Here is an 18661-nt window from a genome sequence, read left to right on the forward strand (position 1 = left end):
CAGACCACAGAACACTTTTCCACTTTGCATCAGTCCATCTTTGATGAACTCGGGCCCAGGGAAGCCGGCGCCGTTTTTGGGTGTTGTTGATAAATGGCTTTCGCTTTGCATAGTAGAGTTTTAACTTGCACTTACAAATGCAAACTGTAGTTGCTGACAGTGGTTTTCTGAAGTGTTCCTGAGCCCATGTGGTGATATCCATTACACACTAAAGTTGCTTTTTGATGCAGTACAGCCTGAGGTATTGCTTACGTGCGGTGACATCTCCAGATTTTCTGAACCTTTTGATAATATTACGGACCTTTGATGTTGAAATTCCTAAATTCCTTGCAAAATCTTTGCAGTCTATTCAACTGAATATAAGTAGAAAAAGTTTGTTAATCATTGTATTCCCTTTTTATTTACGATTTACACAACAAGCCAACTTCACTGGTTTTGGGTTTTGTAAATGGGATCTTCTTTTTCATCCACTTAATCGTTATCTGAGTAATTTCAATTGATCCAACCTTTTTCAACATTCCACACTACAAAATAAAGTATTTATCGTCCAATACTAAATGCTGCAATATCAGTGCCGTATCGGAGTTGAATAAGTAGCACTTGTACACCCCTGTTAATTAACATAATCGAGTTAAATAAAAACAATATTGTAGGATTGTAATCTTTTATTGCAAAATGAGTATTTCCTAATAACCTGAGATAGGAAAATACTGTATACTGAATATGACAAACAAGTCAAATAAATTGGGACAGATAAGAGCTTTATATACATACATAAATGAATAATGCACATGACATAACTGTTTATGTTGATCAGTATTACAGATATGACATTTTTGGAGTACAAATATTGAAAGAAAACCACATCAAACATTTACAAGTTTTGAATAAAACACTATGAGTGTTGAGTGTACTTCCTGCCAGCAGGGAGTGTGTATTATCCGAAAATACTGTAGGTATATAACAACATACAGTAAAGCAGCATTCTGATACATCGTAAGCCTGGTCGTATAAAAATAGATTGTTGCCCATACTTTTATAAAGAAAAAAAAGGACATGAACACCAGTAAAAATGTGCCTGACAGACAACATGATACACAGCTTTGAGTGCCATTTGAATTTTATGAAAGTTATCATTATTTTATCAAGAACTAAATTTTGTTATTATATATTCATACTTTATAATCATGAAATAATTATATTTTATTTATTAGTGTTGAGCTATGAACAAGTATGCACAAAATATATGAATATGAGCTACTGTCATGTATTTACAGTTAACCAAAGCTGGCAAAATATTAGGAGGGAGGGTCCTGACAGCTTCTTCTCATATGCGTGTAAAGTGTTTGTTTAGGCTGTCATGGAGACGACCTCTACCGCCCGCCGGTTTAGCCAAGGCTAGAAACGTTTCAGTCACTGCCTTTGATTAGCCACTATTCACAAGCCAGAGTGCGCTCTCTGTTTGGGCAGGCCGCCCTCAATGGGTTGAGAAGGGAGTTGTGTGGGGTCACTCAAATCACAGCAAACACCCGAAACGCCTTCCCTCCGACTGGATTCTGAAGGCTGGAGGGGAACAAGAAGAGGAGTCAGTGTTGCCAGGGGGTGCAGATGACATGCGCACACAAACATGTACACTTGAAGGTTCGTATGCTGCGTCATGACACCGATGACAGATCGGACGCAAACATAAGTTTCTGTGCAAACAGCGATGGATTCACGCGCTCGCACGCCAACGACAGACACCTTGTGGCGTTCGGGGAGAAAGATAAATAAAGCAGGAGATGCTAACAAAACGTCTGGCGAGACGAAGATAAATGCAGTGGCGAAAGACGAGGGCGTGGAGGATGGAGGACTGAAACTAGCAATGTTGGCGGAGATGACCACAATGTATCCCAGTGGACATTGTCTGGAGTTTGTTATGCGTTCCCATGCAAATCAACATTCCAGAGGGGTCGATTATACGTTTCATATGCGGGACTATGTAAATGAGACCCGAGACTGCACCATTTGCATTGTGGGAGGCGGTTGATAGGTCCGTTTATTTCAATGCAACACAGTTTTACTCCTATTTTTGGTTCTTACCGAATATGTGTCGTCCATTCCCAAAGTTTTATGGGAATCTGTGTTGTAGTTTTGCATAGCTAACAAATGACAAATGAATCAATAACTGATTAAATCCTAAAATAAATTAATGTAATTTAACATTAAAAACAATGATACCACATTTAGTACCACATTTATGTATTTATTGTCAATTATATTTGATTAATGACACGTAAAACTAATATTTAAAAATGTATTTATTTATGGGCTTCACGGTGTAATAGTGCGTCTGCCTCACAATACGAAGGTCCTGACTAGTCCTGGGTTCAATCCCAGGCTCGGAATCTTTCTGTGTGGAGTTTGCATGTTCTCCCCGTGACTGTGTGGGTTCCCTCCGAGTACTCCGGCTTCCTCCCCCTTCCAAAGACATGCACCTGGGGATAGGTTGATTGGCAACACTAAATGTTCCCTAGTGTGTGAATGTGAGTGTGAATGTTGTCTATCTGTGTTGGCCCTGTGATGAGGTGGCGACTTGTCCAGGGTGTACCCCGCTTTCCGCCCGATTGTAGCTGAGTTAGGCACCAGCGCCCCCCGTGACCCCAAAGGGAATAAGCCGTAGAAAATAGAAGGATGGATGTTTATTTATTTAATTCTGGCCCCATTTAAGGATAAACAGTATTAACAAATTTCAGACGAACCTGACGCCCTTGTAAAATGTTTGGAGTCGTTGTGTATGTTAAGTGCCTCAAAAAGGTGTCTAAACCAGGAGAATATTAAAACTAACTAGATGGGGCAATTCCTGAAGAAACTGCATGTGAATGCTTCAATGCTGAAGTTGAACTGACATGCTGGAATTTTTTTAGACTTGTTGAACTAGAGCACACAATTCCCAAACCGGCTGATTATTTTGAAGTTGGAACAGTTTGAATCAGATGAAAAATGTGGAAGGTGTGGAACTTTGAAGAATGTCCCAGGGAGTTATGGGAAAAGCGGGATCTTTTTTTTAAATGGTAAAAACGTTAATGTTCTGAATGAGTTAAAATAGTTGGTGTTGAAATTTTAAAAATCGGTCGAGAAATGTTGAAGTAGTAACATATTGAATTGAGTAATGCTATTACGGAATTCCTGGAATTCTGGGAAAACCGATAATTTTTACAGTTCAAAAAACAACTTTGTTTTTTTTCCTAATTAAGAGGAATGTTTTGACGATGGAACAGTTGAAATGCATTGAAAAATGTGGGAGGAGTAGTCGCCAGAAAAAAGGGTGAAAATAGGGCTTTGGAGAACCAGGAATTCTGGAAAATCCTGGAATTGTTTTGAACTTAGAACAAGTGTAGTTTGAATTTCCAAAATGGTGCAACGTGTTGAAGGTAGAATGATTTCAATCGGTTGAAAAATGTGGAAATGGTGAAAGTTAGAAAAATGGCCAATTCATTTTGAATCGGAAAACTGTCCCAGAAAACCTGGAATACGGGAAAATCTGGGAATTTTTGGAATTTGTTTAGGGAAAGCCCGCAATTCCGGAATAGGCTGAACAGTTTGAAGTTGGAACGGTTTGAATGGGATAAAAATTTGGAAGGTAGAGCGTGCCAAAATCTGGAGAAGAAGAAGAAGAAGAAGTTGTTATATAATAATACTAAATAGTTTGGTTTGGTGTAGAAAACCATATGTGTGAATGCTTTGGAGCATTCATACAATAATAACAGTAATAACAGTGAATGGGGTGCTGTCATTGCAGCAGTCCCATAATAATAGTAAAAAACAGCAATTTCAATAGGGCCCTTGGTTGCTTGCTTGCTTGCACCTGCTGCACTTGCTTTGCCGCTCAGGTCATGATAATAACTGCTGTAAAACTCCCGACTGTTAGTATAACTGTTTTAAATTCAAATCATCAAAAGCTGCGATTGATAACTGCACTTTAATAAACTCACGGACTGGCACCAGCTTGCTAGCTCAAATACTAACAAGAAAATAAGACAATGTATTTCCCCGTTAAGAAACAACATCCCCAAATCTTAACTTATGTAAACACATTACTGTCTGAGCAACTAAGATATTCAATTGTGCACATTGAACCTACCGACTGTCCTTTCTTAAAACAGAGTGATTGTTCTATACTCAGAGAAATACAAGATTTAGGCATTGTCATAGTGTGTTATTAAGCCTATTAGGCATGATCAAATGAACCGTACCTTTCGGAGACGACACCGTTTTGGTTAGAGGCCATGTAGAGTTTCCGCTTGTCCACCGGCATCACATCGATGTAACCACCCGCGTTGTTTCGAAGGACCCCGGCATGAACCGCTGCCCGACAAATACTTGATTTCTGCAGAGGCAGGCAGATAAAAAACATTCTGTCTTATCCCGCTCGCTATTTACGCCACCTTTAACAAAAGACTCACATCAGAGTATAAACTGGTGCCAATTACTCTGGATATCTTTGGGTCCTCTTCCAAACAGTTCCTGGGGCAGTATAACCTAACAGGACAATATATAAACATGAGGGATGGTTGTATTTACACAAAGGGACTAAGATGCAGGGTCATACTGTACCTAGGGCAATGTTTTGCGGGCCGCTGGTATGGACACAGTTGTGCCACTGTGGTCTCACATGTAATGGCTTTGACTGCAAGACAGCATTACAATCCATAAGCAAAACAAGTGCAGATGTTACATCTTTAATTTGGAAATGAAGGTGTTGATTACCCGCTACTCTGGAGACTGTGAATGAATTAGCACTCTGGTATTTCCTGTCGAAAGAGAAACATTGCATTAGACTTAGACTTCCTTTTATTGTCATTCAAATTTAAACTTTACAGTACTTTACAGTACAGATAAGATGCACCTGACTTCATTTTACCACCACTATGGATTGGTAATTTTGCATTTGAATCGAAAAAGAACCAACACATGTACCTGGGAATCAGAAACGGTAGACAACGGTACCAATTTACAGTGCATCGGTGTGTGTTCATGAGTTAATACCTGTTAATATACAAACCCCGTTTCCATACTAGTTGGGAAATTGTGTTAGATGTAAATATAAACGGAATACGATGATTTGCAAATCCTGTTCAACCTATATTCAGTTGAATGCACTACAAAGACAAGATATTTGATGTTCAAACTCATAAACTTTATTATTTTTTGCAAATAATAATTAACTTAGAATTTCATGGCTGCAACACGTGCCAAAGTAGTTGGGAAAGGCCATGTTCACCACTGTGTTACATCACCTTTTATTTTAACAACACTCAATAAACGTTTGTGAAGTGAGGAAACTAATTGTTGAAGCTTTGAAAGTGCTATTATTTCCCATTCTTGTTTTATGTAGAGCTTTAGTCGTTCAACAGTCCGGGGGCTCTGCTGTCGGATTTTACGACAGGTCTCTACTGCAGGTGGGCCAGGAAAATACCCGCACTCTTTTATTACGAAACCACGCTGTTGTAACACGTGGCTTGGCATTGTCTTGCTGAAGTAAGCAGGGGCGTCCATGATAACGTTGCTTGGATGACAACATATGTTGCTCCAAAACCTGTATGGACCGTTCAGCTTTAATGGTGCCTTAACAGATGCGTAAGTTACCCATGACTTGGGCACTAATATACCCCCATACCATCACAGATGCTGGTTTTTGAACTTTGCGCTTATAACAATCCGGATTGTTATTTTCTTCTTTGTTCCGGAGGACACCACATCCACAGTTTCCAAATATAATTTGAAATGTGGACTCGTCAGACCACAGAACACTTTTTCACTTTGCATCAGTCCATCTTAGATGAGCTCAGGCCCAGCGAAACCGGCGGCGTTCTTTGGTGTTGTTGATAAATGGGTTTTGCTTTGCATAGCAGAGTTTTAACTTGCATATACAGATGTAGCAACCAACTGTAGTTACTGACAGTGGTTTTATGAAGTATTCCTGAGCCCATGTGGTGATATCCTTTACATACTGATGTCTGTTTTTGAGGGATCAACGGTCCGTAAAATCATCGCTTACGTGCAGTGATTTCTACAGATTCTCTGAACCTTTTGACGATTTTACGGACCGTAGATATTAACATTTCTAAATTCCTTGCAATAGCTTGTTGAGAAATGTTGTTCTAAAACTGTTTGACGATTTGCTTACAAATTGGTGACCCTCGCCCCATTCTTGTTTGTGAAATACATAGCATTTCATGGAAGCAGCTTTTATACCCAATCATGGGACTCACCTGTTCCCAATTAGCCTGCACACCTGTGGGAAGTTCCAAATAAGTGTTTGATGAGAATTTCTCAACTTTATCAGTATTTATTGCCACCTTTCCCAACTTCTTTGTCACGTGTTGCTGGCATCAAATTCTAAAATGAATGATGCAAAAAAAAAAAAAGTTGATCAGTTTGAACATCAAATATGTTGTCTTTGTAGCATATTCAACTGATTATGGGTTGAAAATGATTTGCAAATCATTGTATTCGTTTATATTTACATCTAACACAATTTCCCAACTCATTTGGAAACGTGGTTTGTATTTACCCGGTAATAATAAAAAAATAAATAAACATTTAACACTGAGCTGATTATGTGCTGTCCGGGTATTACATCTTGATTTTTTTCACTTCTTAGTCTCATTTGCAAGTATTATACATGCATTCAGTTGAAATTTAAAATCGTGTGTTGCCTAGCCAGGGGGTAGTCTTTGCCATTAAGCATAATCTAGTCTTTTGTTGCATTTAAAAAGTATTTATACTTTAAGTATTATACACACCTGTTTATTGATTAGAATGTGAATCTTGGTTGTAATTTTCATTACCAATTTGGGAGGTGTTGAAATTGCTAAGTGAACTTGCTAATCAGTAGCTTGCATATGGCAAATCCAATATAAAATAGCATCAAGGGAGTGCAGGGGTGTCAAACTCATTTTAGCTGAGGGGCCGCATGGAAGAAAAGCTGTGCACACCCTGGCCGGACTTAAAATCATGGCTTTAAAACTAAAAAATAAAGAGACCTTCAGATTGTTTTCTTTGTCTTACTTTAACCAAAAATAGAACAAACAAATTCTGAAAATATTTCAATAAAAATTCTGAAAAAGATACCCGCAGCGGTAAAGTTTAGATCCATGAAGGAAAAATGAAAGTAAATGAATGTTTATAACTGAATACATTTACTTATGCATTTGTTTTTCTATTGTATTTTTGTTTTTATGAATTAAGTAACGTTTATGACAACCTTTTTCCAAAACACAATATAGAATGTTACATATAACAGGATAATGCATACATTTACAGTATCATCCATCCATCCATCCTTTTGCTACCGCTTATTCCCATTGTGGTAGCGGGGGGCCGCTGGTGCCTATCTCAGCTACAATCGGGCGGAAGGCGGGGTACACCCTGGACAAGTCGCCTTCTCATCACAGGGCCAACACAGATAGACAGACAACATTCACACTCACATTCACACACTAGGGACCATTTAGTGTTGCCAATCAACCTATCCCCAGGTGCATGTCTTTGGAGGTGGGAGGAAGCCGGAGTACCCGGAGGGAACCCACGCCGTCATGGGGAGGACATGCAAACTCCACAAAGAAAGATCCTGAGCCCGGGATTGAACCCTGACGACTCAGGACCTTCGTATTATGAGTCAGACGCACTAACCCCTCTGCCACCGTGAAGCCTTACATTTATCATTTCTTTTCAGAACGGTTACAAACAAGTGGGACTAAAAAATGTTACTGCGGGACCCCATTTTTATGACTTGATGGGTCCCTGGGACCACATTTTGAAATTTTCTAGCGCCAACACTGGTGTTGGTCCGTGCAAAACAGCAGCAGGTAGCTGTGGCCTGTGGACTGGTTCTAATACTAATCAAATATTATCCCAGGGCCATAATTAATTCGCGGGCCTTGACTTTGACACCACTGGGCTAGTGTATTTTGAAAATTGGAAAAGTGGAGTCTAATGTGCATTCAGTCTTTTCTATTGTTAGCATGGGAAATTGAGAACATTCCCTTGAGGCAGTCCCACTGAGTGCTGCTTAAGTGCTCTTTCAGTCTGCAACAGGACGTCACGTCACCTCCCGCATATTGTTGTAAAATATGCCGTATGGTTGTAAACATGGAAAATAGTAAACATAATTTGTTATCTGTAAGATTTTTTTGTGTGTATTAGTAGCATATATTTTTACTTGACAATAAAGTAATCTACAGAAAAAAAAATCAATGAAGAAAGTTACAACGCATTGCTTTGAATGGGAAAGTGGTCCCCACTAAGATGGCTGCCACGTAGGCACTTTTGACAATTTGGAGTGTAGGGAATAATCGGTAGGAAATGGATGGATGGATGGAGTGTCCAATGAACCCATCGTGCATATTTTTGGAATGTGGGAGAAAGCCAGAATACCAGGAGAAAACCCACACACGCAGAGGCAGAACACGCAAACTCCACACAAAGATGTCCAAACAGAGATGCAAACCTAGATTGCCTGACTGTGTCATCCACATGCTAACCACCACACCACCGTGCTCGGATTTCATATTTCATAGAACATAAGAAAAAAAATAAAATCCCCAGAAACTTAAAAATACGACTACAAACAGATGTCTTGTTTTTTTTTACTAAAACATTCATTTGACATAGGCCCCTTAAATAAAATGTGTTGGGTTTTGTTTTTACTGTGTATATACTTGAAGAAAATACATTGTCCTACATAAAGAGATGTCTTTTTGATGCAGAATACAACACCACACTGTTTCTTCCGACAGGCCAGACTGCTGTCTTGTATTAAATAGAAATCTGTTTTTTTGTTGTCATTATATTTAAAAAAAAAAAAAAAAAAAATCTGTCCTTGGTCAGTTTTTTTTTTGTTTCGGCTCACTGGTGATTTTTAGTTTTGTTGTATGAGATACAAAATGAGTTTGTACGTTCTTCCCGTGACTGCGTGGGTTCCCTCCGGGTACTCCGGCTTCCTCCCACCTCCAAAGACATGCACCTGGGGATAGGTTGATTGGCAACACTAAATTGTTTAAATTGGCCCTAGCGTGTGAATATGAATGTGGATGGTGTCTATCTGTGTTGGCCCTGTGATAAGGTGGCGACTTGTCCAGAGTGTACCCGCCTTCCACCCGAATGCAGCTGAAATAGGCTCCAGCACCCCCCGCGACCCCAAAAGGGATGGATGGATGGATACAGAATGTAAATCAAACAGTTGTTTTTAAATGACATTTTTCGACACCAAAAAAGAAAACACATTGTTTTTCAGTTTTATTTTTTGAATTTCAAAATGAAATTCAGATAAATTATTTTAAATTATTCTGGTTGCCCCCCGGCTCAAAGCCTGTACGTTTGAGTTCAACCCAGTGGACGAGAGGGTAGCTTCCCTTCGCCTTCGGGTGGGGGGACGGGTCCTGACTGTTGTTTGTGCTTACGCACCAAACAGCAGTTCAGAATACCCACCCTTTTTGGGTACACTCGAGGGAGTACTGGAAAGTGCTCCTCCGGGTGATTCCCTTGTCCTACTGGGAGACTTCAACGCTCATGTTGGCAACGACAGTGAAACCTGGAGAGGCGTGATTGGGAAGAATGGTCGCCCGGATCTAAACCCGAGTGGTGTTTTGTTATTGGACTTTTGTGCTCGTCACAGTTTGTCGATAACAAACACCATGTTCAAACATAAGGGTGTCCATATGTGCACTTGGCACCAGGACACCCTAGGCCGCAGTTCCATGATCGACTTTGTAGTTGTGTCATCGGATTTGCGGCCTTATGTTTTGGACACTCGGGTGAAGAGAGGGGCGGAGCTTTCTACCGATCACCACCTGGTGGTGAGTTGGCTGCGATGGTGGGGGAGGATGCCGGACAGACCTGGCAGGCCCAAACGCATTGTGAGGGTCTGCTGGGAACGTCTGGCAGAGTCTCCTGTCAGAGAGAGTTTCAATTCACACCTCCGGGAGAACTTTGAACATGTCACGAGGGAGGTGCGGGACATTGAGTCCGAGTGGACCATGTTCCGAACCTCTATTGTCGAGGCGGCTGATTGGAGCTGTGGCCGCAAGGTTGTTGGTGCCTGTCGTGGCGGTAATCCCAGAACCCGTTGGTGGACACCAGCAGTGAGGGATGCCGTCAAGCTGAAGAAGGAGTCCTATCGGGTTCTTTTGGCTCATAGGACTCCGGAGGCAGTGGACGGGTACCGACGGGCCAAGCGGTGTGCAGCTTTAGCGGTCGCGGAGGCAAAAACTCGGACATGGGAAGAGTTCGGGGAAGCCATGGAAAACGACTTCCGGACGGCTTCGAAGCGATTCTGGACCACCATACGGCGCCTCAGGAAGGGGAAGCAGTGCACTATCAACACCGTGTATGGTGCGGATGGTGTTCTGCTGACTTCGACTGCGGATGTTGTGGATCGGTGGAGGGAATACTTCGAAGACCTCCTCAATCCCACCAACACGTCTTTCTTTGAGGAAGCGGTGCCTGGGGAATCTGTAGTGGACTCTCCTATTTCTGGGGCTGAGGTCGCTGAGGTAGTTAAAAAGCTCCTCGGCGGCAAGGCCCCGGGGGTGGATGAGATCCGCCCGGAGTTCCTTAAGGCTCTGGATGCTGTAGGGCTGTCTTGGTTGACAAGACTCTGCAGCATCGCGTGGACATCGGGGGCGGTACCTCTGGATTGGCAGACCGGGGTGGTGGTCCCTCTCTTTAAGAAGGGGGACCGGAGGGTGTGTTCCAACTATCGTGGGATCACACTCCTCAGCCTTCCCGGTAAGGTTTATTCAGGTGTACTGGAGAGGAGGCTTCGCCGGATAGTCGAACCTCGGATTCAGGAGGAACAGTGTGGTTTTCGTCCTGGTCGTGGAACTGTGGACCAGCTCTATACTCTCGGCAGGGTTCTTGAGAGTGCATGGGAGTTTGCCCAACCAGTCTACATGTGCTTTGTGGACTTGGAGAAGGCATTCGACCGTGTCCCTCGGGAAGTCCTGTGGGGAGTGCTCAGAGAGTATGGGGTATCGGAATGTCTTATTGTGGCAGTCCGCTCCCTGTATGATCAGTGTCAGAGCTTGGTCCGCATTGCTGGCAGTAAGTCGGACACGTTTCCAGTGAAGGTTGGACTCCGCCAAGGCTGTCCTTTGTCACCGATTCTGTTCATAACTTTTATGGACAGAATTTCTAGGCGCAGCCAAGGCGTTGAGGGGTTCCGGTTTGGTGGCCACGGGATTAGGTCTCTGCTTTTTGCAGATGATGTAGTCCTGATGGCTTCATCTGGCCGGGATCTTCAGCTCTCACTGGATCGGTTCGCAGCCGAGTGTGAAGCGACCGGAATGAGAATCAGCACCTCCAAGTCCGAGTCCATGGTTCTCGCCCGGAAAAGGGTGGAGTGCCATCTCCGGGTTGGGGAGGAGACCCTGCCCCAAGTGGAGGAGTTCAAGTACCTAGGAGTCTTGTTCACGAGTGGGGGAAGAGTGGATCGTGAGATCGACAGGCGGATCGGTGCGGCGTCTTCAGTAATGCGGACGTTGTATCGATCCGTTGTGGTGAAGAAGGAGCTGAGCCGGAAGGCAAAGCTCTCAATTTACCGGTCGATCTACGTTCCCATCCTCACCTATGGTCATGAGCTTTGGGTCATGACCGAAAGGATAAGATCACGGGTACAAGCGGCCGAAATGAGTTTCCTCCGCCGGGTGGCGGGGCTCTCCCTTAGAGATAGGGTGAGAAGCTCTGCCATCCGGGAGGAGCTCAACGTAAATCCGCTGCTCCTCCACATCGAGAGGAGCCAGATGAGGTGGTTCGGGCATCTGGTCAGGATGCCACCCGAACGCCTCCCTAGGGATGTGTTTAGGGCACGTCCAGCTGGTAGGAGGCCACGGGGAAGACCCAGGACACGTTGGGAAGACTATGTCTCCCGGCTGGCCTGGGAACGCCTCGGGATCCCCCGGGAAGAGCTAGACGAAGTGGCTGGAGATAGGGAAGTCTGGGCTTCCCTGCTTAGGCTGCTGCCCCCGCGACCCGACCTCGGATAAGCGGAAGATGATGGATGGATGGATGGATTTTGTTTTTTTGTTTCTCAATTCCTATTCTTAACATAAAAATTCAATGACTAAAATATACACTGACCTCACTGACGCGAAAGGGTCAGCTTGTTTTTTTTCCTTTCTAGTATGACTGTCATGTGAGTCAAGTGTGTATATCGGTTGTGTGCGTTAACATCTTTAATCAGATTTAATAGATTCATCCTCATTTAACGGCGTGGCGCAGTGGAAGAGTGGCCATGCGCAACCCGAGGGTCCCTGGTTCCATCTCCACCTAGTACCAACCTCGTCACGTCCGTTGTGTCCTGAGCAAGACACTTCACCCTTGCTCCTGATGGGTGCTGTTTAGCGCCTTGCATGGCAGCTCCCTCCATCAGTGTGTGAATGTGTGTGTGAATGGGTAAATGTGGAAGTAGTGTCAAAGCGCTTTGAGTACCTTGAAGGTAGAAAAGCGCTTTACAAGTACAACCCATTTATCATTTATTTATTTATAATTTCAAATTTTTACAGATCTAAGTCCCTGTAGCCTTAAAAACACTTGGAACACAGGCAGACTGGCTACTAGAAATAATACCTCCAAGCACCTGATTCAGTCAATTGCGAGTTGAGATAGCTCAATCAGAAAAAAACATTTTCTTTTGAGTCATTTTAGTTCACTTTCTCTTTCAGCCCTATAAACTGAGTACTCACCCCAGTGACTGAACTTCATATTTGTTCGACTTGATGAAGAAGTCCTTCCTCCCTTGTCTTGTTACATCCATCCACCCGCCGTCATTATCAATGACTCCTGCGTGTAGACCAGCTCGGCACACACTAGATTGCTGCAAAATATAAACAACGCGTGGAGAACATCACGTAAAAAAAGAGTTGGCAGTTTTATGGCACAGTAAAAGCTTTGACTGAAATAGGTTCACTCACCATTTCATAGTACACTGTCCCAACTACTTTGCCTGTAGCAGCTAAGCATCCAGCAGGGCATTCATACCTAGAGGTTTGCACAAAATCAAAGATTAAAAGACTTAAAAAAAAAATTGTTTAAATTATTCAAATGTGTCTTTTGGTAAGCAGGATTACACAAATTCGGGTTAATAAATGGGAGGATTTTAAGAAATGCATCTCTTATCCTCCAATTACGAACAAGCATCAGGTCTAGTGGACATTTGTTTTTGGTCTGGTAAATACACTAAATGTATTTAGCATGTCGTGGGCAAATTTCTACTCTTGATCTCTGACTCAACCAAACCAGTCGAGGTGGACAGCCGCCCACCAGTCTTGTTTCTGTTTGAAGTTTTTTTCCTTAAGTTAGGGGTGTTTATACCTGGGACAACAACACATTTTGCAGGATCATATATTTTCACACAGTTGATGGCTGAAGAATGACATTATTGTCAACGTTATTTTCAGACTAATATAAGCACCAATAATAATGCAAGTAACCATTTACGACATGTGTCAAACTCAAAGCCCGAGGGCCAGATCTTGCTTCATTTAACGTGGCCCACTACATCATTGAATATGGTCTGCCACATAATTTAATCTGGTTCACCACATCAATTAATGCGGCCCCTCTGAGGGCAGCCGTAATTGCGACGTTACCCTCAATAAAAATGAGTTTGACACCTCTGATTTAAAATGATACAAACTTGTATTTCACATTGCTGTAGAATTGATTGCATTGTACTGTAATCGTAAATAACTTTTCATCATCATCAGCCGTTGTCAGTCCACTGCTGGACGAAAGCCTCAGCATGTTTCTGCCATAGTGAACGATCTCCAGCTGCTCCCTGCCACTGCACTGTTCCCCAATATTTGTCTATTTCATCTCGCCACCTCACTCTCTGTCTTCCTCTATTTCTGCTCCCATCCATGGGTCTCCATGATGTCATTAGGGGAGTCAATTTATTATCTGTTCTCCTACTGATATGTATCCTTTTATGTATCCTAAATAAATAAACAAACAAAAAATGGACTGTCATCTCTGTAAACAAAAATTTTACTGAACAAAAATACTGAACATCTTAAAGTGCTTTTTTTTTCCAGTTGGAAAAACTAGGTCAGTGTGAGTTGCCATCATGGTATTCTTTCATCTATGTTGATGGGCTCATATTACCCATCCAGTTTAAAGCTGAAATATTTCCACCACGGGAGATTTGGCTTTATAATCATAACTTTTCATCTTCATTTTTGTTACTTTGCAGAACTTCTCACTAGCAAAGCACAAGTAAGGATGTCCGTGAATCGAGTGTGTGTGTGTGTGTGTGTGTGCTTGTGTGAGTGTGTGCGTGTGTGTGTGTATGTGTGTGTGTGTGTGTGTGTGTGTGTGCGTGTAATCTAGCGGTCCTGCTCGCCGCCCACTGAGACAAAGGTTGTGGATGACTAAAAAGAGGGCTCACTGAGCTCAGTTAATTCTACTGTTGAAAAAATAAATAAATCATATTGTTACATCCCTATTGCGATTATTTTCTTGCCTTGTATTTTCAGCTGTGCATTGACATAATTTCTTCTATATAAACTTGTCCTACGCCACTCGCAGATGTTTGGGTATTTGTTTTATTTTCATTTTTTAAAGCATTTAAAAAAAAAAGAAGGTATTTTTCAAGCATAAATCCTGGCCATGAGGGGACACCAGATCTAACGCGTGCTTAAAGGCCTACTGAAATGAGATTTTCTTATTTAAACGGGGATAGCAGGTCCATTCTATGTGTCATACTTGATCATTTTGCAATATTGCCATATTTTTGCTGAAAGGATTTAGTAGAGAACATCGACGATAAAGTTTGCAAGTTTTGGTGCTGATAAAAAATCTTGCCCGTATCTGAAGTCGCAGACGATGACGTCACAAGCGTGAGGGCTCCTCACGTCCTCGCATTGTTTTTAATGGGAGCCTCCAGCGGCAAAAGCTATTCGGTCCGAGAAAACGACAATTTCCCCTTTAATTTGAGCGAGGATGAAATATTTGTGGATGATGATAGTCTGCCTCACAATACGAAGGTCCTGCAGTCCTGGGTTCAAATCCAGGCTCGGGATCTTTCAGTGTGGAGTTTGCGTGTTCTCCCCGTGAATGCGTGGGTTCCCTCCGGGTACTCCGGCTTCCTCCCACTTCCAAAGACATGCACCTGGGGATAGGTTGATTGGCAACACTAAAATTGGCCCTAGAGTGTGAATGTGAGTGTGAATGTTGTCTGTCTATCTGTGTTGGCCCTGCGATGAGGTGGCGACTTGTACAGGGTGTACCCCGCCTTCCGCCCGATTGTAGCTGAGATAGGCACCAGCGCCCCCCGCGACCCTACAAGGGAATAAGCGGTAGAAAATGGATGGATGGATGGATATTGATAGCAAAGGACTAGAAAATAATAATAATAATAAAACTAAATAAAAAGCGACGGCTCCGTGCAGCGGCAGTGTGAGCGTTTCAGATGTAATTAGACACATTTACTTGGATAACTCTGGAAGATCCCTTATCTGCTTATTGTTTTAATAGTGTTTTAGTGAGATTGTAAAGACATACCTCGAGGTCGGAAGGCTGCGGTGAACACGCAGTGTCTCAGAGAGAAGCCGAGGAGCCAAGCTCACAGCTGCCTTTTAAACAGCTACTGCAGGAGGACGAATAATCCAATGATGTCTCCGGTAAGATATATATATATATCACAATTTTCCCATCCAAAAACATGCTGGTTGACGTAGAGAAACATGTTCGCTTGACCGCTCTGTGTTAAAAACAAAGAAACACCGGCTGTGTCTCGGTGCTAAAGACAGCTGCATTACACCGCTTTCCACCAACAGCATTGTTCTTTATAGTCTCCATTATTAATTGAACGTATTGCAAAAGACGACTTTTAGTCGCAAATGGTGGTGCGCTAATATTTCCTTACAGTCCGTGACGTCACGCGCACGCGTCATCATTCCGTGACGTATTCAACAAGAAACTCCGCGGGAAATTTAAAATTGCAATTTAGTAAACTAAACCGGCCGTATTGGCATGTGTTGCAATGTTAATATTTCATCATTGATAAATAAACTATCAGACTGCATGGTGGGTAGTAGTGGGTTTCAGTAGGCCTTTAAGGATGAGACAATTAAACAGTATGACTTATGAATATTATTTCATGTCTAGAAGGCTCTCATAATGTTAGAAAAACATTTAGAAGGTAGTAAACGTTTTTTAATGCCCTAACTATGAACATGAAATTTATGATTAAGGATTCCGAGTTTGCAGAAATTAATTTATCTCTGTCTAGTTCAAAATCAATTCACAGCGATAACTGAGGGAGGACTGTACATCAAATGTTCTCAACTAATTAAAACCGTCAAACTTGGGCAGAGGGCTGCGTTATACGATACTGGATACCATTCTGGTTTTAACGCTACCTGTTGCATGTTGTTCCTTTGCACTGATCCCGCAGCTTGGTGTCACAGGTAACGAGCTGAGCTGCAAAACATGAAAAAAATTGGTTAAAAAGCATTTTAATGACAATCACCAATCATGTTTATAAATTAAAATTAATAGATGGGAGACATTTGCATACATATCAGCATTTTAATTACCACCTGTCTGCGGACTAATAGCTGTACAGTTCTTTCGATAGCAAACATGTTGAGATACAATCGACAGTGACACTTGTGGTTGTAAATATCGTAATTATGACATGTTGTCACAATACCTTCAGGTGCCGCTGCCACGCATAAAAAAAAACCCAAAAATGGATGGACTGATATTCATCATGGAATCATCACAAAAGGGGAAGCAACACCACACAAACGTTTACAACATAACAATATCTCCTCCTCAAAAGTTCCTCAAAGTCACACACGCTAAAAAGAGTGTGTGTCAATTTGAAGGAAAATATTCGCTACTCAAAAAAGTGAACATTTTGAAGTAATACAATAAACCAAAAAGTAGCTCTGACACAAGATACCATCTGGTGACAGGTCTCTAGTTTGTGTGGCATCAAAACACACCTTGCTTAGATGCACATCCACATAACATGCTCGTTGATTGTATTGATTTCTGTTATATATGTTTTATGTAAAAGGTGTGAATGGCATACATAAATATTAATTCCAGCTGAGTGTAATTGCGATGAGTAGTATCAGTGATGCAGCTGTGTGGTCATTACAAGATGATGATATGCATTGCATCATAGTTAAAGTTAAAGTACCAATGATTGTCACACACACACTAGGTGTGGTGAAATTGGTCCTCTGCATTTGACCCATCCCCTTGTTCACCCCCTGGGAAGTGAGGGGAGCAGTGGGCAGCAGCGGTGCCGCGCCCGGGAATCATTTATGGTGATTTACCCCCAATTCCAACCCTTGATGCTGAGTGCCAAGCAGGGAGGCAATGGGTCCCATTTTTTTTTATAGTCTCTGGTATGACTCGGTTGGGGTTTAAACTCCCAACCTACCGATCTCAGGGCGGACACTCTAACCACTAGAGCACTGAGTTGACTTGCTTAAGACTTAAAAAGCAGGTGTTGATAAAAGACTTCCCTGCTCTGAGATGTTACATGATGTTGGTGATGTACAACATCTGTGCTAATAAAATGCTAATAAAAAATGCAATTTTGATACGCCTTCATTTACACCAGGGGTGTCAAACTCATTTTCATTGAGGGCCACATCGCAGTTATGGTTGCCCTCAGAGGGGCGCTTTTAACAATAAGTAATACCGTATTTTTTAGATATAAGTCGCCGTTTTTTTCATAGTTTGGCCAGGGGTGCAACTTATACTCAGGAGCGACTTATGTGTGAAATTATTGTCACATTACCTTAAAATGTCAAAAAATACTATTTAGCTCATTCACGTAAGAGACTAGATGTATAAGATTTCATGGGATTTAGCAATTAGGAGTGACAGATTGTTTGGTAAACGTATAGCATGTTCTATATGTTATAGTTATTTGAATGACTCTTACCATAATGTGTTACGTTGACATACCAGGCACCTTCTCAGTTGGTTATTTATGCCTCATACAACGTACACTTATTCAGCCTGTTGTTCACTATTCTTTATTTATTCTAACTTGCCTTTCAAATGTCTATTCTTGGGGTTGGGTTTTATCAAATAAAGTTTCCCCCGAAAATGCGACTTATAGTCCAGTGCGACTTATATATGTTTTTTTTTCCTTCTTTATTATGCATTTTCGGCGGGTGCGACTTATATTCCGGAGCGACTTATACTCCGAAAAATACGGTATATGAATAGACGTGTATGTATATATAGAATACATTAACAATATATTTTTTTTTACATAGGCTACAATTTTTTTAATGTTTTATTTTACTTTAAAAACTGGCATGTAAAAAAAATGAATAAATGCAACGCAATGGAAAAACTATACCACTGTTTTTTGCGGAAAAAATCAAGCAACAGAGCTGCCAGTTTTGTTTTTAGCAGTGAAAATCCAGCACCAAATCTGCCAGTCTTGTTTTGTTTTTACCATGAAATCTTGTTGTTTTAATGTGTTTTTTAATGTTTTCAATGTTTTAGTGTCTTACTGTAATATGGGAAAAAAGTAGTACCAAAGTTGAATTTAACCCTAAAATCTATTGTCAATTTTACAGTCTAAAATTTAATTGATAATTTGCTTTGAAATTATTAATCAAGCAAATATTTACGTACA

At 41.7% G+C, this 18661-nt stretch overlaps 1 protein-coding gene across 1 annotated transcript in view; it reads right to left on the reverse strand.

The window, feature by feature from the left end:
- Positions 1-647: 647 nt before the first annotated feature.
- LOC133569612 (cysteine-rich secretory protein LCCL domain-containing 1-like) overlaps positions 648-18661 on the reverse strand; it is a 60230-nt gene continuing 42216 nt past the window's right edge. The window contains exons 8-15 of the mRNA XM_061922071.1: positions 16407-16467; positions 12957-13023; positions 12729-12859; positions 4750-4793; positions 4597-4669; positions 4446-4521; positions 4236-4369; positions 648-1563 (exon numbers count right to left, since the gene is read on the reverse strand). Coding sequence (XP_061778055.1) covers positions 1512-1563; positions 4236-4369; positions 4446-4521; positions 4597-4669; positions 4750-4793; positions 12729-12859; positions 12957-13023; positions 16407-16467 — 638 coding nt within the window. The 3' untranslated portion in view covers positions 648-1511. The remainder of the gene's footprint in view (positions 1564-4235; positions 4370-4445; positions 4522-4596; positions 4670-4749; positions 4794-12728; positions 12860-12956; positions 13024-16406; positions 16468-18661) is intronic.

Source organism: Nerophis ophidion, linkage group LG15, assembly GCF_033978795.1.
Source record: "Nerophis ophidion isolate RoL-2023_Sa linkage group LG15, RoL_Noph_v1.0, whole genome shotgun sequence".
Lineage (NCBI taxonomy): Eukaryota > Metazoa > Chordata > Actinopteri > Syngnathiformes > Syngnathidae > Nerophis > Nerophis ophidion.